The 21756-nt window shown below is 58.9% G+C and overlaps 2 protein-coding genes across 4 annotated transcripts; one reads left to right on the top strand and one right to left on the bottom strand.

Annotated features, from left to right (window-relative positions):
- Nucleotides 1–1939: 1939 nt before the first annotated feature.
- FOXRED1 (FAD dependent oxidoreductase domain containing 1) lies at nt 1940–11176 on the bottom strand. Its single transcript, XM_054395579.1, has 11 exons — nt 11031–11176; nt 9832–9956; nt 8243–8484; nt 8030–8140; nt 7830–7948; nt 7641–7735; nt 6948–7049; nt 6798–6871; nt 6560–6708; nt 3934–4063; nt 1940–2299 (listed from the first exon to the last, which is right to left on the bottom strand). The coding sequence occupies exons 1-11, from the start codon at nt 11174–11176 to the stop codon at nt 1940–1942; spliced, it is 1653 nt and encodes a 550-aa protein (XP_054251554.1).
- Nucleotides 11175–21082, top strand: SRPRA (SRP receptor subunit alpha). Of its 3 annotated transcripts, none has more exons than XM_054395635.1 (14): nt 11175–11300; nt 12267–12350; nt 14513–14676; nt 14774–14934; nt 15082–15235; nt 16176–16329; nt 16462–16568; nt 16716–16837; nt 17147–17233; nt 17322–17494; nt 18371–18584; nt 18986–19149; nt 19801–19899; nt 20127–21082. In XM_054395635.1, exons 1-14 carry the CDS (start codon nt 11175–11177, stop codon nt 20253–20255), a joined length of 1938 nt encoding a protein of 645 aa, XP_054251610.1. In that variant the 3' UTR covers nt 20256–21082. The 3 variants fall into 3 exon arrangements, with proteins under 3 accessions (XP_054251610.1, XP_054251612.1, XP_054251613.1); XM_054395637.1 differs by having other exon boundaries at nt 16176–16341; nt 16486–16568; XM_054395638.1 differs by lacking the exon at nt 12267–12350 and having other exon boundaries at nt 16176–16341; nt 16486–16568.
- Nucleotides 21083–21756: the final 674 nt, after the last annotated feature.

The raw sequence follows: 21756 nt of genomic DNA, 5'->3' as shown, positions 1-21756 counted from the left end.
TACCGGGCTTCCAATGCGCATGCGCAAACGCTGCTACTGGCTGATAGAGAACCACCGCACCGCTAGGGGTCGCCAAACTGCTCTGAGGGGTAACCGGCATGAGACGGGATACTGGGGGGTAATAGGGGATAGTGGGAATGGGAGTGCGGGGAGTGGGGATACTGGGCTAGGGGGTAATGGAGGGTAATGGAGGATAGTGGGGATACCTGGGGACTGAGACTGGAGGTGATGGGGGATACTGGGGGGTAATGGAGGATAGTGGGGATACCTGGGGACTTGGACTGGAGGTGATGGGGGATACTGGGGGGTAATGGAGGATAGTGGGGATACTGGGATAGAGGGTAACGGGGGATACTGGGGGGTAAAGGAGGCTAGTGGGGATGCTGGGGCATAGTGGGGATACTAGGGGTAATGGGAATATTGAGAGCTAATGGGAGATACTGGGAATAAATGGGAGGCAGTGGGGACACTGTGGGGTGATGGGGATAATGGGGGACACTGTGGGGTAATAGGGGATGGTGGGGATACTGGGGAAATGGGTGGAAAATGGCATACTGGGGATACTGAGAGGGTAATGGGGATACTGAGGGTAATAGGGGGTAATAGAGCTGCTGGGACTGGAGACACTGGTGGGTACTGGAGGATAATGGGAATACTGGGGGTAATGGGGGGTAATAGAGCTGCTGGGACTGGAGACACTGGTGGGTACTGGAGGATAATGGGAATACTAGGACTGGGGGCAATAGGGATACTGGGTCTGGAGGCAATGGGGGTAATGGGGACACTGGAGTGTCAGCAGGGGATAATGAAGACACTGGGGCTGGACGCAATGGAGACATAATGGGGCCAGTGGGACTGGGGATACTGGAACATAATGGGGGCAGTGGGACTGGGGGTACTGGAACATAATGGCGGCAATGGGACTGGAGGTACCAAAACATAATGGGGGCAGTGGGGGGAATAAGGGCTAATGGGCACACTGGAGATAGTGGGTCTGGGGGGCAGTGTGGGGACCCTGGGGATTAAGGGGAACACTGGGGTGATAATGGGGACATTGGGCCTGGGTGCAATGGACAGGGATAATGGGGGCACTGGGGCAGGGGACAGTGGGGATACTGGAAGTGGGGACAGTGGGGCTGGGGGTGTGGGGGCAATAGGAGACCATGAGGAAATAATGGGTACACTGAGGGTGTGCATAACAAAGATATTGGGGGTGAAAAGGGGACAGTGGGTGGATAACTGTGACATAGTTAACTGGAGCTGGGTGAGTAGGGGGGGAACTGGGAGGGTCCCCACCTCTCCCATATAACCCCCAGAACACAGCAGCTGTCCCATTTATTCCTGCAGGGCAACAGCACCAGTCCAGGAAGGGGTTGGGAAGCAGTTGAGATGGAGTCGGCAAGGGGTCTGGAGGTAGTTGAGGAGTCAGAACAGGTCCTGCTCCCATGTCCATTTCCTCCACGGCCATGCCCCATTTCTTCTACCATCATGCTCCAGCCCCCCCAGCCCCTCATCCGCCCGGCGGTGTCCCCAGCAGCGTGTCCCAGCCCCACAGCAGCTTAGCAGTGCCCCCAGCAGTGTGTCCCAGCCCCACAGCAGTGCCCCCAGCAGCGTGTCCCACTCCCCCGAGCAGTCCCAGTCCCCTGCATCCCGGCGGTGTCCCCTGCAGTGTGTCCCAGTTCCCCCAGCAGCTTGTCCCACTGCCCCCCAGCATATCCCAGTCCCCCAGCATTGTGTCTCACCTTCCCCAGCAGCGTGTCCCAGTCCCCCAGCACTGTGTCCCACCTTCCCCAGCAGCGTATCGAAATCCCCCCCAGTAGTGTGTCCCAGTCCCCCAGCACTGTGTCCCCCCTTCCCCAGCAGTGTCCCAGCCCCTCATCAGCCTGTCCCAGCCCCCCGGCACCGTGTCCCAGCCCTTCCTGCCGGCGGTGGCCCCCGTTCACACCACGCCGTCCTCCTCCAGCCGGGTGCCGTCCAGCAGGCGCTGCCAGCCCAGCCGCGCCAGGTCCAGGCTCTCGTAGCGGCCCCTGAGCAGCAGCTCTGCCAGCGCCCGGCCGGCGGCGGGGGCGTGCTGCAGGCCGTGCCCGCTGAACCCTGCCGCCACGAAGAAGTTCTCCAGCCGGGGGTGAGGGCCCAGCACCCCGTTCTGGTCGAAGCAGTTGTAGTCGTAGTAGCCTGCCCAGGAGCCGCGGGGCCGCAGGGCGGCGAAGGCTGGGACCCGGCGAGCCAGCAGCGGCCACAGCCGCTCCGGAAAGAACTCGTGGTCCACGGAGAGGTCGCTCGGGTCTGGTTCCTCATCCTGGGATACAGCGTTGGGGGGGAGTCAGATGATGAATTTGGGTGTGTGCATGTGTGTTGAATGATAAACTAAAGGGTTAAGTCATAAATCAAGGGGTTAAGTAATAAGGGGTTAAGAAATAAATTAAGGGGTTAAGTAATGGGTTAAGAAATAAATTAAGGGGTTAAGGAATAAACAGTCAAATAGTGGGTTTGGAGGGGTAAATGATAAGGGGTAAAATAATAAGGGGTTAAATAATTTAAGATGTTAAATAATAAATCAAGAGATTAAGTAATAAATGAAGGGAGTAAGTAATAAACTGAGTCAAAAAGTGATTTTGGGGGTGTAAATAATAAGGGGTTAAATAATGTTATGATGTTAAATAATAAATCAATGGGTCAAGTAATAAATCAGCGGGTTAAGTAACAAACTGAAAGGGTCAGATAATGATTTTTCAGGGGGGTAAATAATAATTAAGGGGTTAAATAGTAAATTAGGGGGCAAGTAGTAAACTGAAAGGGTCAAGTAATAAATTAAGGGGTCAAGTAATAAACTGAAAGGGTCAAATAATGATTTGGGGGGATAAAGAATAAATTAAGGGGCAAAATGATAAGGGGTTAAATAATAAGCAGTTAAATAACAAATCAAGGAGTTAATAAATCAAGGTAATAAATTAAGGGGTTAAGTAATAAACTGAAGTGGTCAAATGATGATTTTGGGGGATAAATAATAAATTGCGGGGTAAAATAATGAGTAAAATAATCAAGGGATTAAGTAATAAATTAAGGGGTTAAGTAATGAACTGAAAGGGTCAAATAATGATTTTGGGGGGTAAATAATAAGGGGTTAAATGAATAAGGGGTTAAGTACTAAATCAAGGGGTTAAGTACTAAAGGGATTAAGTACTAAATTAAGGGGTCAAGTAATAAACTGAAAGGGTCAAATAGTGATTCTGGGGTGGTAAATAATAAATTAAGTGATAATAAGGGGTTAAATAATAAGGGGTCAAGTAATAAATTTAGGGGTGAAGTAATAAATTAAGGGGTTAAGTGATAAACTGAAAGGGTTGAATAGCAATTGGTGGGGGGTTAAATAATAAATTAAGGGGTTAAATAAACTGAAAAGGTCAAACAATGATGTGGGGAGGTTAATAAAAGTTAATAAGGGGTTAAATAATAAATTGCAAGGGTTAATGGGGGGGTTCATAATAAACTGAAAGGATCAGATAATTGGGGAATTAAGAAATGAATTAAGGGGTTAAATAAACTGAAAGGGTCAAATAGTAATTGAGGGGGTTGAGTAAGTAAGGGGTTAAGTAATAAAGGGTTAAATAATTAAGGGGATTAAATAAGAGGTTAAACTGAAAGAGTCGATGATTTTGGGGGGGTAAGCAAAAAGAGGTTAAATAATAAACTGGAAGGGTCAAATAATAACTGCAGGGGTAAATAATTAAGGGGCTTAATAAATTAAGGGGTTAAGTGATAAGCTGAAAGGGTTAAGTGATAAATTGGGGGTTAAGTAATAACTCCAGGAGGGGGTAAATGACAAATTGGAAGCGTTAAGTAATGAATTAGGAGGGAGATAATAAATTGAGGGGGGTTAAGTAATCAATTGGGGGGGGTAAGTAATTTAGGGGACCCCCCCTGGGGGCTCACCTCAGGGGGGCTCATGCCACCAATGTAGTTGCCAGCGATGCCATCCCGGCGGAAATAGGCTCCGGAGGTGTCAATGACAAAGGGGCAGGAGAGGCCAGGGCCGTCGGGGCAGTGCCAGGAGAACAAATACCTGGGAGGTTCCAGGGGGACACCCCCAAAATGTATAAGGGGAAGGGTCAGGGTGCACCTCCCCTGACTCTGCTAAATGGAGGGGAATAGGGATGGGGGGGTTTGTGCCCACTGAAAAATGGCACTGAAGGGTTGGGCATTGCCTTGAAGGTGGGAGGTGGGTGCTGGGATGTGACCTCCCCAGCCATGACCCCCCTCAAAATAAAGCACCAGGGGGTTCACCCCTACCTACCTAGGCCTCCCCTGGCACAAGCTCAGGACATTTCCTCTCCTACCACCTGAGACTAGGGAGCAGAGCCCAACCCCCACCTGGCTCCAGCCTCCTTGCAGGGAGCTGCAGAGAGCAATGAGGTCTCCCTCAGCCTCCTCTTCTCCAGGCTCAACACCCCCAGCTCCCTCAGCTGCTCCTCCCCAGCCCTCTTCTCCAGACCCTTCCCCAGCTTCCTTGCCCTTCTCTGCTCCTGCTCCAGCCTCTCAATGTCCTTCTGGGAGTCAGGAGCCCAGAACTGAAGCCAGCACTCAAGGGGTGGCCTCAGCAGTGCCCAGTCCAGGGGCACAATCCCTGCCCTGCTCCTGCTGCCCACACCATTGCTGCTCCAGGCCAGGCTGCTGGTGCCCTTCTTGCCCACCTGGGCACCCCTTGGCTCATCTTCAGCCATTGTCAGACAAGGTCAACTCCAAGGTCATCCTGTCCAGACCCCTGCAGGCAGCAGGGACATCTCCAACTGGAGCAGGCTGCTCAGAGCCTTGTTGAGCCTGACCTTCAAGATCTCCAGGGATGGAGCCTCAACCACATCCCTGGGCAGCCTGTTCCAGTGTCTCCCCACCCTCACTGTGCAGAACTTCCTCCTGATGTCCAACCTAACACTGCCCTGCTCCAGTTTCAAACCATTGTGTCCCTTCTGAACATTCCCTCCCCAGCTCTCCTGGAGCCCCTTCAGATACTGGAAGACTGCTCTAAGGTCTCCCTGGAGGTTCTCCAGCCTCTGATTGATCATCTTTGTGGCCTCCTCTGGACCCTCTCCAGCAGGTCCATGTCCCTCTTGTGTTGAGGGCTCCATATCAAAATGAGCAGAGGGCTGGAGCACCTCTCCTACAAGGACAGCCTGAGAGAGTTGGGGTTGTTCAGTCTGGAGAAGAGAAGGCTCCAGGGAGACCTTCTTGTGGCCTTCCAGCATCTGAAGGGGGCTCCAAGAAAGCTGGGGAGGGACTTTTGAGGGTGTCAGGGAGTGATAGGACTGGGGGGATGGAGCAAAACTAGAAGTGGGGAGACTGAGATAGGATGTTAGGAAGAAATTCTTCCCCATGAGGGTGGTGAGAGCCTGGCAGAGGTTGCCCAGGGAGGTGGTGGAAGCCTCATCCCTGGAGGGTTTTGCAGCCAGGCTGGATGTGGCTGTGAGCAACCTGCTGTGGTGTGAGGTGTCCCTGCCCATGGCAGGGGAGTTGGGACTGGCTGAGCCTTGAGGTCCCTTCCAGCCCTGGCAGTTCTGTGATTCTCTATCTGGCCCCAGCCCTGCAGGTGAGGTCTCCCCAGAGCAGAGGGGCAGGATCCTCTCTCTCCAGCTCTGGCCACACTGCTTTGGCTGCAGCCCAGGCTGCCCTTGGCCTTCTGTGCTGCCAGTGCCCATTGCTGGCTCCTGGCCAGCTTCTCCCCCTCAGCACCCCTAAGTCCTTCCCTGCAAGGCTGCTCTCACAAACTGTCCTTTGCCCCCCCAAGCACCGCCAGAGCTCAGCAGGCCCTTTCCTGCCAGCTCAGCTCCAGGCACATGGGGCCTCTCCCTGTGCCTTTTGGACTTCCCTCAAGCAAGGTCCAACCTCCCTGCACTCTATGGTCCTCCAAGGTTGCCTGCAAGGGACTTTGGCCACCATGCTGCCAGGCAGACCCAGGCTTACCCTCCTGCCCAGGTGGCTCTGCTGACCCCTCCCCACTCAGAACCCTGCCATTTCCTGAGCACTGGGTGGAAGCTTTGGGGTCCCCCCAGCTAAAACAAAGCACCAAGGGGTTCACCCCTCCTGCCCTTAAGATGAGGGATGGGTGCTAGGATGTGACCCCCCAACTATGGCACCCCAAAAATCAACACTGACTGACAGGTCCCCCCAGAAATCTTGAAGGAGGGTTGGAGGATGCCAGGATGTGACCCTCCACACTGTGACACCCCAAACCCCAGCACCGAGGGGCTCACCCAGCTTGATGGAGGGATGGTGGCTACAGGATGTGCCCCCCCAAATTGTGACACCCCAAAACCATCACTGAGGGGTTCACCCACCGTGATGGAGGGATGGTGGCTACAGGATGTGCCTCCCCAAATTGTGACACCCCAAAACCACCACTGAGGGTTTCACCCAGCTTGATACAGGGATGGTGGCTACAGGATGTGCCCTCCCAAACTGTGACACCCAGAATCCAGCACCAAGGGGTTGACCCCTAACCTTGAAGACATATGGTGGGTACTGGGATGTGCCCCCCACCCTGTGACACCCCCAATGCCCTGCTCACCTCTTCCTGGGCTGGATGGGCAGGGGGGGCTGCAGCAGCCCCTCAGGCACCCCTGCCTCCTCCAGCAGCTTCCCGGCCCAGGCGCCTGCAGCATTGACCACGATGGCACAAGCCACAGGCTGGTACTCCAGGCTGTCCTGCATGTGGATCTGGGGGGACACACACAGGGGACACTGGGGGGGTCAGGGACACTCGTGGGGACCCCCCAGGGTGGGGTGGGGGCCAGGCTAGCACTCACATGGATGTATTTGATGCGTGCAGATGCTGGCGACGGTCCCCCCTGCGTCAGGTCCCTAGCTGAGGTGACAAAGCCTTCAGGGGGGGTGAGCTGGGGGGTCCTGGGGGTTTTGGGGTGGGGGCCACATGGGGGTACCTGCCCCTTCCTCACCTCGCACCTCCCCGGAGCAGCTGTGGACCCCCAGGGATGTGGCTTTGCGGCGGAAGGCGTTGAGGAGGGTCCAGGGATCAAACCAACCTTCATCCTCCAGACCTGGGGGCAAGCACAGAGTCACCCCCAGAATAACCTTGGGGGGCTGCACCCTCCCTCCCAGACAGACAGCTGGGAGCAAGGAGTCATCCACTGGGGATGGAGCTGCAGATGGGAATGGCATGAGGATGAAAATGGGAATGAGGATGCAGATGGGGGGTGAGGAGGAGGATGAGGAAGGTGGAGATGTAGATGGGAATGAAGAAGATGAAAAAGGGTACAGGGATGGGGATGAAGGTGAAGGATGAGCATGGGGAGGAGGAGGAGGAGGACAGGGACGAGGATGGGGGTGGAGATGGGAATGAAGATGAGAACAGAGATGAGGAGAAGCATGGGGATGAAAGTGGGGGTGAAGATGAGGATGGGGATGAAGAGGAGGAGGATGGGGATGAAGAGGAGGAGGAGGATGGGGATGAAGAGGAGGAGGAGGATGGGGATGAAGATGAGGGTAGAAATAATGATGGGGAGGAGGATGAGGATGTGGATGAGGAAGAGGATAGGGGTGAGGGTGAGGATGGGGATGAGGATTGGGATGAGGATGGAGAAGGGGATGGGGAAGGGTGCTGAGGGGGGTTCCCCACACCACCCCCATACCATAGGAGGCCACAGCCACCCCCTCTGTGTCCATCCAGGGGAACTTCTCCTTCAGCTGGGTTGGGGACAGCAGAGCCACTTGTGCCCCTTCCTCCCTGGGGACAGCAGCATGCAGAGGGAGGGTCAGGTTGAGACCTCCCCCCTCTCAAAAAACCCCACACCGAGTGGGGGGCTCTGTGTGTCCCCCACCTCTGGAGCTGGACAGTGGCCTCCAGCCTGGCAGCAGCTTCTGCGGGGGCGAGGAAGAGGTACCCCGAGGGCTGGAACTGGATGTCTATGGGGGGCTCGTTGGGCACCCCAAGGTACTCCTGGGAGGGGAAGGGGCACTCTGGTGAGGGGGCTGGACCCCCAGCAAACCCCCCCAGCCCCCTCAGCCCCCCCTCACTGACGTTGATGGAGCGCAGGAAGGCGGCGGAGAAGCGAGACATGCGAATGTTCTCGAGCAGAGAGAACTGCTGCCGGATCCCCCCCGCAGACAGCACCGTGGAGGCTTGGGAGTACTGCAGGAGGAGAGCCCTTGCCCAGCATCAAGCAGGCTGCAAAGCCAGCAGGAGGGGCACCCCCCGCCCCCAGGGCTGCAGCCCGGCCCGGGGCAGGCTCACCGTGGGGTCTCTCTCCACCACCAGCACCTTCATGCCGTGCCGCTGCCCCTCCAGCGCCTTCAGCCAGTAAGCCACGGACCAGCCCAGCACGCCGCCCCCTACCACCACCACGTCGGCTTCCTCGGGGGGACGGGGGCCTGCGGGGCCCCCCGGGGGGGTCCAGCTACCCCAGCCCCCTGGCCTCAGCGCCGGCATCTGATCCTTCAGGGTCTGACCCAGGCGCTCCAGACTCCGCCCCAGCTCTGGTAATGCATTGAGGGGAGGTGGGGGCTGCCAGCTCTGCTCCCCCCCAAGCCGGCAGGCTTGGGGGGGAGCAGAGCTGGCAGCCCCCACCCAGCATCCTCTGCAACCCCTGGTTTCACCGCAGTTCTCTGAGTGCCTTCCCCATGCCTCTCTGGGACCCTGTGCTAGGATCTCCCCAAGTCCTCTGGAATCCCCCCAGGACTCTCTGGGACTCCTCTGGGGTCACCACCAGTCTCTCATGGGTCGCCCCAAGATCTGCCTCTGGCCCCTGGGACAGGAACCCCCCATATCCGTGGGGCTGCCCAGTCCCTTCTTGGACACCCCTGACCCCCGCTCCAGTTTCCCCTGGACCCTCCCCAGTACTCTCAAGGACCCCCAGCCCCCCACCAAGGCTCCCCAGGACACCCCTCTGCCCCACCCCCCATTCCCCTCTGAGAACTCCCCCACTTCCCAGGGACCCAAGTCCAGCCCTTCTAGAACCCTCTATGACCCCCCCCATCCATATACCCCCTTCTCATTTCCAGCCATCCCTCCCATTTCCCACGGTGACCCCCAATGTTCCCTCTGATCCCCCAAATCCCCACAGAAAACCTCATTCCCCCTCTGGGACTTCCCTCAATACTCCCCAGTGACTCCCCCTAATCCCCATAGACAACTCCCCCCACACAACCCCTTGGGCCCTCCCAATGCCCCCTGTGACCCCCCCCATTGGACCCCAAGAACACCCAATGACCCCCCTCAAGGCCCCCCTAATTCCTTCCAGAATCCCCCAGTTCACCCTGGGAACCCCTGAATCCCCACAGACCCCCCTCTAATTCCCCTCAAGACACCCCAGTTCCCACAGTGACCCCCAAATCCCCTCATACCCCTCTCCAATTCCCCTCAAGACTCCAATTCCCTTCAAGACCCCCCAATTCCCGCAGTGACCCCCCAGATTCCCACAGTGACCCCCTCCCCAATTCCCCCCAGTGCCCTCCAACAACCCCCATGACCCCAGATCCCCACAGACCCCTCCCGATTCCCACAGAACCTCATAAAATCCCCACAGACCACCCTCCAATTCCCCTTATCATCCCCAATTTTCCAAGTGATCCCCCAGATCCCTCCGGAACCCCCATTCTTCCCGGGAATCCTCTAACAGTCCCCTCGCCCCCCCGTGACCCCCAAAATTCCCACAGACACCCCCCCAATTCTTTCCAGTACCCTCCAACGTCCCCCGTAACCCCCAGATTCAGACCCCCCCCCAGTACTCCCAAAATCCTTCCCGTCCTCCAATGACCCCCGCTTCGCCCTGTGACCCCCAAATCCCGCCCGGGTGCTGCAAGGAACCCCCCTCCGCCTCTCACCCCGGATGATGTCAGTTCGGAGCGGGGCAGAGGTGCGGAGGGCGCGGCCAGGAGCCCTCCGAGGGACCGGAGACCCCCGCAGAGACCCCCATAGGGAGCCCTCCGGGAGGACCCTGGTTCCGGCCCTACAGAGAAAGCACCGCACGCACCCCGGGCGCAGCATGCCGCGGCTGGACACGCCCCCAGCGGCGCGGACACGCCCCCGGACGGATGCCCACCCGCACAGCCGTAGCCACGCCCACTCACTGAACCGCTGCGTGGAAGGGGTTGGAAGGGAACCTCTGGAGCTCACCCAGCCCAACCCCCTGCCAGAGCAGGGCAGGGCACACGGAGTACATCCGGAGGCGGCTGGAAAGGCTTCAGAGCAGGAGACTCCACAACCTCTCTGGGCAGCCTGCTCCAGCCTCTGGCACCTTCACAGGGACAAAGTTTCCCCTCCTGTTCCCAGGGCACCTCCTCTGCTCCAGCTTGCCCCCAGTGCCCCTTGTGCTGTCCTTGGCCATCCCTGAGCAGAGCCTGGCTCCAGCCCTGCACAGCTTTATCCCCAGCCATGAGGGCAGCCCTCAGGCTCCTCTGCTCCCAGCTCCAAGCCCCAGCTCCCTCAGCTGTCCTCACAGGAGATCTTCCACTGCCTGCAGCAGCTCTGTGCCTCTGGCCTGGATTCTCTCAAGCAGATCCCTGAGGTCCTTCTTGACCTTCTTGACCAGAACTGGGCAGAGCAGAGGGGCAGGAAAATCTCTCTGACCTACTCATCACAGCTCTTCTGATTCACCCCAGGCTGCCCTTGGCCTTCTTGTGCACATCACTGGCTCAGGGGCATCATCCTGGCCACCAGGAGCCCCAGGACCCTTTCCCCTGCACTGCTCTCCAACAGCTCAGTCCCCAACTTCTCCTGCTCCATGTGGTTGTCCTTCACCATACTCTCCCCTGCCCTTGTTGGATTCCATTCCCTTTCTCCCCACCCAGCTCTGCAGCCTGTCCAGGTCTGGCTGGATGGCAGCACAGCCTGAGGGCTGTCACCACTGCTCCCAGTTTGGTGTCACCAGCAAACTGCCTGGCAGTGCCCTCTATGCCCTCAGCCAGGTCGCTGAAGAAGATATTGAACAGCTCTGGACCCAGTATCGACCCCTGAGAGACTCTACTGGATCCAAGCCTCCAGCCGGTCCTGTCCTTTCCCCCTTCCCCCCCAATAACCGGACCCACATCCCCCTTCCCCCTTCCCGATTGGCCCGCCGTCGCCCCTCCCCTTTTCCGCCCCCTCGGCCAATGGGCGGCGACTTCCGGCGGAAGCGCTGGGGGCAGTGCGACGTGTGCGCGGAGCCGGGCCCGGCGCCGCCGCCGCCATGCTCGACTTCTTCACTATTTTCAGCAAGGGCGGCCTCGTCCTCTGGTGCTTCCAGGGCGTCCGCGGGCCTGCTGCCGCCGCCACCGCGCCCGTCAACGCCCTCATCCGCTCCGTCCTCCTCCAGGTCCGGGCGGGGCGGCTGGGAGCGGCGGCCAGAGAGAGGGGGTGACACAGGCAGAGCGGCTGCTTGGGGTGGTGGTGGGGGCAGCTGGAATCATCTGTCTGGGAAGTGAGGATGCCCGGGAACGTCTGATTGGGGAGGGGGGGCGGTCGGAACTGTCTGCCTGGGGAGGGAGAAGCGGGCAGGACCATCTGGTGGGGGGATCCAGGCAGGACCATCTACCTGAGGCGGGGGGGGGAGCAGCTGGGAACATCTGCCTGGGAACGGAGGTAGTTGGAAACATTGGGAACGGGGATATTTGGGAACATCTGTCTGGGAAGAGGGAGTGGTTGGGAACATCTGTCTGGAAAAGGAGGCAGCTGGGAACATGTGGAGAGGGGGGCTAGTTGGGAACATCTGTCTGGGAACGAGGGTAGTTGGGAACATCTGTCTGAGGATGAGGCAACAGGCAGGACCATCTGCCTGAGGTAGGAGAGGCAGCTGGGAACATCCTGCCTGCCGGGGCTGACAGGCTGGGCCACGTAGCTGAGGTAGGGGGGAGCAGTTGGGATCATCCCTGTGGGATGGGTGGGGGCTGTGGAACCATCTGCCTGGCGGGGGTAAGTGGCTGGGACAGTCTGTCGGGGGGAGGGACAGTTAGAGCCATCTAGCTGAGGAGGGAGCAGTCAGCACCATCTGCCAGAGGATGGAGGGGACCACCTGCCTGGAGGGCAGAGGATGGAGGGGACCACCTGCCTGGGGGGCAGAGGATGGAGGGGACCATCTGCTTGGGGGGTGGGCAGGGAGACACAGGGGGAAGAGCTGACCCGTTTTGGAGAGACAGGATGGGACCACCTGCCCTGCGGGGTGGGCTTGAGCTCCTATAAGGGGTGCTGGGCCAATTTTTGGGGAGAGGGGAGTGCCTGGATGGCAGGGGGGGGAATGGTTCTTGCTGCTGACACCCCCCTGCTGATGGCTCCTCTCCCTCAGGAGCGAGGTGGCAACAACTCCTTCACCCATGAGGCCCTCACACTCAAGTACAAGCTGGACAACCAGTTTGAGCTGGTGTTTGTGGTGAGTGACGTCCCCCAGCCCCCACAGGCACAGACTGGGGGGGCTGCCCCCCAAAAATGGGCTCTGCACCTGTGCTTGGGGGCAAGGAGCCTGCCCGGTGCCCTCCTGAGGGGCTGAGGCTGTTGGCAGCCTCCCTGTTTGGCACGGGGAGTGGCGGGCACCATGGCACAGAGGCTTTGGTGACTCCAGCTGGGCAGAGGAGCAGCAGAGCCTCTGTGACCTCGAGAGGCTTTTTCTTGGCACCTTGGTTTCTTCCTCCCTGTGCCAGCAGCGCTCAGCGTGGGTGAGGTGGGGCTGGCTCTGCCCTCACCAAGGAGCTGGTGGTGGCTGTGGAATGGCCTGGTGGGGGTGGTAGGGTAGGGCAGAGGTGGGCTGAGAGGGTCTCAGTAGCTGAGTGCTGACCCTGGTGCAGCCAGGCCGGTGGGATGTAGTGGGTGGGTGTCTCTTGGTGTCTCTCAGTGGTGCTAGTGACTTACTTAGTCATCTGTGGCAAGATTAAATCTCATTAGAATCCTGAAGTTGATTGGAAAAGCTCTTGAAGCCTGTCCAGTCCAACCCTTCTCTAACTACCAAATCCATCTCCCACAGCACCACAGCTCTACGGCTTTTAAATGTCTCCAGGGCTAAGGATTCAAACACCTCCCTGGGCAGCCTGGACCTGAGAACCCTTTCAGTGAAAAATATTCTTCTCATGTCCAACCTAAACCTCCTCTGGGGCAACCCAAGACCATTAGTTTTTGGCCTGTCCCTTGTTCCTTGGGAGAGGAGACCAACTCCCACCTGGCTCCAAGCTCTTCTCAGGGAGTTGGAGAGAGGCAGAAGGTCTCCCCTCAGCCTCCTTTTCTCCAGGCTGAATATCCCCAGCTCCCTCCAGACCCTTCCCCAGCTTCCTTGCCCTTCTCTGCTCCTGCTCCAGCCTCTCAATGTCCTTCTGGCAGTCAGGAGCCCAGAACTGAAGCCAGCACTCAAGGGGTGGCCTCAGCAGTGCCCAGTCCAGGGGCACAGTCCCTGCCCTGCTCCTGCTGGCCCCGAGGCCAGGCTGCTGGTGCCCTTGTTGCCCACCCAGCACCCCCAGGGCCTTTCCTGCTGGGCACTTTCCAGCCCCTCTGCCCCAGCCTGGAGCCTTCCTGGGGTGGTTGTGCCCCAAGGGCAGGACCCAGTCCTTGGCCTTGTTGAACCTCCTCCCATTGGCCTTGGCTCATCCCTGCAGCCTGGCCAGGTCCTCTGCAGAACCTCCAACCCTCCAGCAGGTCAACCTCCCACCCAGCTTGGTGCCAGCTGCAAACTGCCTGAGGGAGCCTTGATCTCCTTGTCTATTGTTAAATACATTAAAGAGACCTGAGCCCAGCACTGAGCCCTGGGGACAACCTCTGTGAGCAGCCTCAGTGGAGCTAACTCCTTTGCCCACCACTCTCTGGGCCTGCCCAGCAGGTGGTTTTTTTATCTCCCAGCAAAGCCTCCATCCCTGTTCCTTCAGGGACCATTTTCCTCCCCATCTCTTATCTCTAAATCCACACAACCCTAGAGATTAGGGCAGAGCTGTCCTGGCCCTACCTGGCTTGGCTGCCACCTGCCACAGCTGCAGCTGGGACAAGTTTGGTTCTCCTTTTGAAGAGCATTTTAAAGGGGAGTGGGGATGGAAACAGCCTGAGGGCTGCTGAAGGTAGAGAGCTGCAGGTTAGAGAGGAGGTCCTGAGCCCAGGGGAAGCTTTTCCTCTGTCCCCCTCCCTCCGGGGGAAGCTTTTCCTCTGTCCCCCTCCCTCCGGGGGAAGCTTTTCCTCTGCCCCCCTCCCTCCGGGGGAAGCTTTTCCTCTGCCCCCCTCCCTCCGGGGGAAGCTTTTCCTCTGCCCCCCTCCCTCCGGGGGAAGCTTTTCCTCTGTCCCCCTCCCTCCGGGGGAAGCTTTTCCTCTGTCCCCCTCCCTCCGGGGGAAGCTTTTCCTCTGCCCCCCTCCCTCCGGGGGAAGCTTTTCCTCTGTCCCCCTCCCTCCGGGGGAAGCTTTTCCTCTGCCCCCCTCCCTCCGGGGGAAGCTTTTCCTCTGTTCCCCCCCCACCCCAGGAAGCTTTTCCTCTGCCCCCAGGGGAAGCTTTTCCCTTCCTCTCCTGCCAGCTCCTGCAAAGCAGTGGGCCCCCAGAGCGCCCCCCCAGCCTGTGCTGCTTTGCAGGTTGGCTTTCAGAAGATCCTGACCCTAACCTACGTGGACAAGTTGATAGACGACGTGCACAAGGAGTTCCGGGACAAGTACCGCAATGAGTTCCAGCAGAAGGGAGCCCTGGGGCTCCTCAACGGCACCTTTGACTTCAAAGAGGACTTCCTGCGCCTCCTCCGGTACCTGGCCCTGCCTCACCTCTCCCACTGCCACCCAGCCCGGGAGGGGGCTGAGGGGCAGAGCTGGAAGGGAGGCTAAGGGGTGCCCTCTCCTCAGGGATGCAGAGGAGAGCAGCAGAGTCCGAGCCCCCACGGTCATGAAGACGTTTGAGCAGTCTCTGAAGTCCCAGAAGACTGTCAAGTGTATGATAGAAACCCGAGGGGAGAAACCAAAGGAGAAAGTCAAGAACAAGAAGAGCAAAGGTTCCAAAAAGGAGGGTGAGTGGGTGGGGAGGATCCTAAGGACGGACAGGAGGTGGCCCACAGCTCAGTGGCCCAGAGCTCCATGGCCCAGCCTGCGCATCCCCAGTTCTCTCCTAGCACCCAGACCCTGCTCTGAGCTCACCTGGGGCCTCTTTCCGTCAGGAGCTGAAGCTGTCACAGCACCTGGGAAAGCATCTGCAGGTGACAAGCAGCCCCCAGGAGCTGGGGACAAGGAGGAGCTGACCAAGGATGAAATCCTGCAGAAGAACCGGGAGGAATTCTTCAGGAGACACAAGAAAGCTGCAGAGAAATCCAGGTGGGTGAGGAGGCCATGGTCATTCCTCCTGTGCTTCAAACCAGCTCCTCCTCCTGTCCCTCAGCCATGGCTGAGTTTCTCCTTATGGTGACCCCTGGAGAGAGTCAGACCTGGGCTGTATTTTCCTTTTATTTCTTTGTGTGCTGGGAAGACTGGGAAGAGGGTCCTGGAAGGGTACTAGAGCTTGATCCCTTCCCTGGGAGACCCAGAAACCCAGGTTGGGCCTTGGAGAGGTCCAGATCTGCTTTTGACAGAATCCCTGCATGGTGGGGGCTGGAAAATCATCCAGTCCAAGCCCTGCTCCAGCAGGGCACCCACAGCAGCTTGCCCAGGGGCACAATGCCCAGGGGGGGTTGGAAGCTCTCCACACAAGGACACTCCACAACCTCTCTGGGCAGCCTGCTCCAGCTCTCCAGCACCCTCACAACAACTGTTGGACTGCAGCTGTGGCCTCAGCAGGGCAGAGCAGAGCAGAGGGGCAGCAGAACCTCCCTTGCCCTGCTGCCCACACTCTTCTCCATGCCCCCAGGACACCCTTGGCCTTCTTGGCCCCCAGCCCACATTGCTGCTCCTGGGCACCTTCTTGGCCCCCAGCACTCCCAGCTCCTTCTCCTTGCAGCTGCTTCCCAGCAGCTCCCCCCTGCCCTGTGCTGCTGCAGGAGGTTTTTCCTCCACAGGGGCAGGACCCTGCCCTTGCCCTGCTGGAACTCCATGAGGTTGTCCCCAGCTCTCCAGCCTGCCAAGGGACACCAACCCCTGGCTTGAGGGACGGCCTTCAAGTTCAGATCATTGAACCCTGCAGACAGACTCAGCTCTGTTTACCTCAGTTTCTGCCTTCTGCTCTCATTGGTGCTGGTCACTGCCAGCTCCCAAGGGCTCTGTGGCCATGGCTGTGGCATCCCCACACTGACCAGAGCCTGCTCCTGCTCTTCTGTTTCAGCAAATCTCCCAAGCCTGAGGCCCAGAAGGAGAAAGGAAAGAAGCCCAGGGTGTGGGACCTGGGCAACTCCAATGCCAAAGTTCTGGATTACAGCAACTCTGCCACCAATGGCAGCGCCGAGGCCGTGCCGGCCGAGGAGTTTGACCGCGACACAGTGAGTGGGGAGGCCACAGCCGCCTGGGCATGGCCTGGGTTCCAGGGCAGGCTCAGAAGGTGCCAGGCAGTGGCCTGTGCAGGATCTTTTCTGCAGCTGACTCCCAGGCTGTGACTTTTTGCCCACTCGCAGGCTCTGGGGGATCGCAATCGGGAGCCCGGCCGCCTCTACGACCTGGAGTATGAGAGTGAGGATGAAGCTGAGGAGGAGAAGGTCACTCAGAACACTTCCAAACCCAGGTTAGAGGCTCCTGCAGCTCCTTGATGTCTCTTGGATCTCATCTTCCAGTCCAACCAGTAACATAGCTGGGACAAACTGGGGTCATGGTGGGCTCTAATTGCATCTGGCTTCTCCTTCCTGAAGGTAGCTCCTCTGTTTTTCCACAGTGCAAAGAAGGGTGGTGGCCTGGGGGGCATGTTTGGCATGCTGAAAGGCTTGGTGGGCTCCAAGAGCTTGACTAGGGAGGACATGGACCCCGTGCTGGAGAAGATGAAGGATCACTTGATTGGTATGTCTGGGTCTGCTGTGAGCAGCTTGGCTTGAGGTGGTTCCTTGAGCAGGGCCTGGCATAGGGTAGCAGCCCTGGCATGGGGTGGCAGCCGTGGTTCGGGGTGGCAGTCGTGGCATGGGGTGGCAGCCTCTGGTTCTTGCCCAGAGGAACTGTGGTTGGTTCCTGTCTCACCTCTGGGATTGTCCATCCACATGGGGATATGGTCTGGCCTGGTGGGGATCCTGCCATGGTGTCTCCCTCCTTCCCTTGCTGCTGCTGTGTAACCTCCTCAGCAGCCCTAACTCCTCCACCTCCTATCTCCCGAAGCCAAGAACGTGGCAGCCGAGATCGCGGTGCAGCTCTGTGAGTCGGTGGCCAAGAAGCTGGAAGGGAAGGTCATGGGAACCTTCACCAGTGAGTGCCCACCCAGCCCCCTGCTCATGGCTTGGCCTTCCAGGGTGCTCCCCAGGGGCCTGAAGTCCTTCCATCTCCTCCTTCCCAGCCGTGACCTCGACAGTGAAGCAGGCCCTGCAGGAGGCGCTGGTGCAGATCCTGCAGCCGCAGCGCCGCGTGGACGTCCTGCGCGACGTGATGGAGGCCCAGCGGCACCGCCGGCCGTACGTCGTCACCTTCTGCGGCGTCAACGGCGTCGGCAAGTCCACCAACCTGGCCAAGGTCGGGCACCCTCCTCCTGGCACTCTGGGGACGAGGCTGCCGAGGCTGGGCAGGGGCTGCCGTGGGCTTGGGTGATAGGACTGGGAGGGAATGGAGCAGGACTACAAGTGGGGAGACTCAGATTGGATGTTAGGAAGAAGTTCTTCCCCCACCAGTGCCAGAACAAGAGGACATAGTCTCAGGCTGTGCAGGGGGAGGTTTAGACTTGACCTGAACAAGAAGTTCTTCTCAGAGAGATTGTCCTTGGGATGGGCTGCCCAGGGAGGGGGTGAGGTCAGCATCCCTGAAGATGTTTAAGCAAAGCCTGGATGAGGCACTAGGTGCCATGGTCTGGTTGATCAGTTAGGGTTGGGTGATTGGTGATCTTGGAGGTCTCTTCTAGCTTGGCTGATTCTGTGATCCTATGAGGATAGTGAGACATTGGAACAGGCTGCCCGGGGAGGTGGTGGAGTCCCCATCCCTGGAGGTGTTTCAAAGCCAAATGGTTGAAGAGTTGTGTGCAGGGAGATGTTAGGTGATGGCTGGACTCAGAGATCTTGAGGTGTCTTCCTAGCAGGTGATTCTGTGATCTGCAGGAGAACCCAAAGGCAGCAAACATGTTCCATGGCAGGATGGAGCAAAACTAGAAGTGGGGAGATGGAGATTGGATGTTAGGATGAAGTTCTTCCCCATGAGGGTAGTGAGAGACTGGCAGAGGTTGCCCAGGGAGGTGGTGGAAGCCTCATCCCTGGAGGGTTTTGCAGCCAGGCTGGATGTGGCTGTGAGCAACCTGCTGTGGTGTGAGGTGTCCCTGCCCATGGCAGGGGGGTTGGGACTGGCTGAGCCTTGAGGTCCCTTCCAGCCCTGGCAGTTCTGTGCTCTGCCTGGCGCTTGCAGATCTCCTTCTGGCTGATCGAGAATGGCTTCAGTGTGCTGATCGCTGCCTGTGACACCTTCCGCGCCGGCGCCGTGGAGCAGCTGCGCACACACACGCGGCGCCTGCTGGCCCTGCACCCCCCCGAGAGCCACGGCGGCAGGACCATGGTGCAGCTCTACGAGAAAGGCTACGGCAAGGACGCTGCCGGCATCGCCATGGAGGCCATCGCCTACGGTGGGTGGGAGGCTGGGCAGGCGGCGGGGAGCCTGTGCTGGCCCCAGGGAGCTGCTCACCTGACGCTGCTCTGTGTAAATACCTAAAGGCTGAGTGCCCAGAGGCTGGAGCCAGGCTCTGCTGGGTGATGCCCAATGCCAGCACAAGGGGCAGTGGTGGAAGTTGAGGCATAGGAAGTTCCATGGAAACAGGAGGAAGAAAAATTTCCCTGTGAGGGTGAGAGAGCCCTGGAGCAGGCTGCCCTGGGGGGTTGTGGAGTCTCCCTCTTTGGAGGTATTCATGACCTACCTGGATGAGTTCCTGTGTGCCCTGCGTGGCCCTGCTCTGGCAGGGGGTTGGACTGGATGATCTCTCGAGGTCCCTTCCAGCCCCTGACACTCTGTGATTCTGTGCCTGCCTAGCTCGCAATCAGGGCTTCGACGTGGTGCTGGTGGACACTGCCGGCCGCATGCAGGACAACGCTCCCCTGATGGCCGCGCTGGCCAAGCTCATCGCCGTCAATGCTCCGGACCTGGTGCTCTTTGTTGGGGAAGCGCTGGTGGGGAATGAGGCTGTGGATCAGCTGGTGAGCACCCAGGGGGCCTGGAGGGTTGGGTTGGGAGGAGGAACCTCAGTTCTGTTGGGTTTGTGGGGAGGTTCCAGCTGCTGAGACCCCCCCCCTGCAGTGCTGGGGCAGCTCTGGAGCCCTCGGCACAGCACAGACAGGGAGCTGGGGGAGCAGGGCCAGAGGAGGCCACAGCAATGCTGGCAGGGCTGGAAGCCTCTGCTGGGAGCCAGGCTGAGAGAGTTGGGCTTGGGCAGCTTGCAGAGGAGAAGGCTCCAGGGACACCTTCTGGTGACCTTGCAGGCCTTGAAGGGGCCTCCAGGAGAGCTGGGGAGGGACTTTTGACAAAGGCATGGAGTGACAGGACAGGGATGATGGCTTCTGACTGGAAGAAGCTGGATTGAGATTGAACATTAGGAAGAAATTCTTCCCGAGGGTGGTGAGACACTGGAACAGCTTGCCCAGAGAAGGTGTGGAGGCTCCAAGCCTGCAGGTGATGAAGGCCAGGCTGGATGAGGCCTTGAGCAACCTGGGCTGGTGGGAGGTGTCCCTGCCCATGGCAGGAGGCTGGAATTGGATGATCTTTAAGGTCCCTTCCAACCCATTCCATGATTCTATCTTCTGACCAGTGGCAGCACCACAAATGTTTCTGGGATCCATTGTCCCCCTCAGGTGAAGTTCAACAAGGCCCTGGCTGATCACTCCATGGCCCAGACTCCACGGCTCATCGACGGCATCGTCCTCACCAAGTTCGATACCATCGATGACAAGGTGAGGAGGGCCCCAGGAGGAGGCCTGCTGGGGACTGAGCTGGGCAGTGCCCACCCTGGGGCACTTCTGTGCCACCCCAGCTGCTTTCCTCCTGATGGAAGCCATTTAAAGCAGAGCAGCTCCTGAGAGCAGGAGCAGGTGGGAGGTCAGAGGAGGTTTGTGGGGAGGCTCCTGGGGGGCTGGGCACTGAGGGGCTGGGCACTGAGGAGCTGTGCTGTGCTCTGCAGGTGGGTGCTGCCATCTCTATGACCTACATCACGAGCAAGCCAATCGTCTTCGTGGGCACTGGGCAGACCTACTGCGACCTGCGCAGCCTCAACGCCAAGGCCGTGGTGGCAGCACTCATGAAGGCCTAGAGCCAGCCCCACCCAGTGGCTGTGTCCCAGCAGAAGCTGCTTTACCCCAGCCCCACCTTGTCCTTCCCGGGTAGTGCAGAGCAGGATGAGGGAACAGCAGCAGCAAGGAGGCTTTTTGGGGATAAGATTCCTTTCTCCAGGAAAAAGCTCTTGCCCTGGGTTCCTCCATCCTGGCTGAGGTGATGCCGGCTCCCTCGGGGGAGACTGAGGCCAGAGCTTTGTGTTGTTCATGCTGCACAGGGTGGGGTGGGCAGAGCAGGGGACCTGCTGGCCTTCTAGGGGGGCTTGAAGGCATTTTTGAGCTGCTTTGAAGGTTTTAGATCAGGGCAGGGGGGGGATTTTTGTCAGAAGGGAGCAGGGGGAGCGCTGCTTGGCGGCAGCCTTGGCTCTGCCTGCGTAAACTGCTGCTGGGGGCAGCTCCACCCAAGCTGAGAAACCAAACCTGGGAGCTGCTCTGTTGCCTTAAGGTCCCTGCTGGTCATCACTGGGACTCTTGGAGCAGCGTTTGGGCAGGAGCTGCAGAGCTCTGCCTGCTCTGAAGCAAGGCAGCATCCTGCCTGCTGGCCTCAGCTCTATCTACTGGCAAAAAAAGGAGACAAACCCCCCAGTTCAGACTGGAAGATACTGGTGGCTGCTTGCGCTTTCCTGCAACCTTTCTCCCCCCTCCACCAACCTTCTTGAGTGCCTCTTGAGCCCAGCCTGAAGTGCTCCATGGGACAAAACCAAGCTCTGTGCCCTGGCTTGTAGCTGTGTGCTGCAGTGCAATAACCCCAACCCCCCCCTGCTGTCTGCTCCAGACCTAATTTATACCCAAATAAACCTGGGAATTTGTGCTGCGTGTGCTGCAGGTGGCCTTGGAATGGGGGTGGGGAGGGGCCGCTGGAGCTCATCCAGTCCAAGCCCTGCTCCTGCAGGGCACCCACAGCAGCTTGCCCAGGGGCACAATGCCCAGGGGGGGTTGGAAGCTCTCCACACAAGGACACTCCACAACCTCTCTGGGCAGCCTGCTCCAGCCCTCCAGCACCCTCACAACAAACAACTTTCTCCTCCTCTTCGCCTCCAACCTCCTGGGCTCCACTTTGTGCCCAGTGCCCCTTGGCCTGGCCCTGGGCACCACTCAGCAGAGTCTGGCCACAGCCTCTTGCCCCCCAGGGGCCCTTTAGCTCTTGCTGAGCAGTGCTCAGATGCCCTCTGGGGCTGCTCTTCTGCAGGCTCTCAGCCCCAGGGCTCTCATGAGGCCTTTGCTCCTCACACAGCTGCTCCAGGCCCCTCAGCAGCTTCCCAGCCTCCCCTGGACTCTCTCCAGCACTTCTCTGTCCCTCTGCAACTGGGGAGCACAGAACTGCCCCCAGGACTGCAGCTGTGGCCTCAGCAGGGCAGAGCAGAGCAGAGGGGCAGCAGAACCTCCCTTGCCCTGCTGCCCACACTCTTCTCCATGCCCCCAGGACACCCTTGGCCTTCTTGGCCCCCAGCCCACATTGCTGCTCCTGGGCACCTTCTT

The sequence above is a fragment of the Indicator indicator genome, chromosome 34, assembly GCF_027791375.1.
Source record: "Indicator indicator isolate 239-I01 chromosome 34, UM_Iind_1.1, whole genome shotgun sequence".
Taxonomy (NCBI): domain Eukaryota; kingdom Metazoa; phylum Chordata; class Aves; order Piciformes; family Indicatoridae; genus Indicator; species Indicator indicator.
This window is presented reverse-complemented; position numbering and strand designations above follow the sequence as displayed.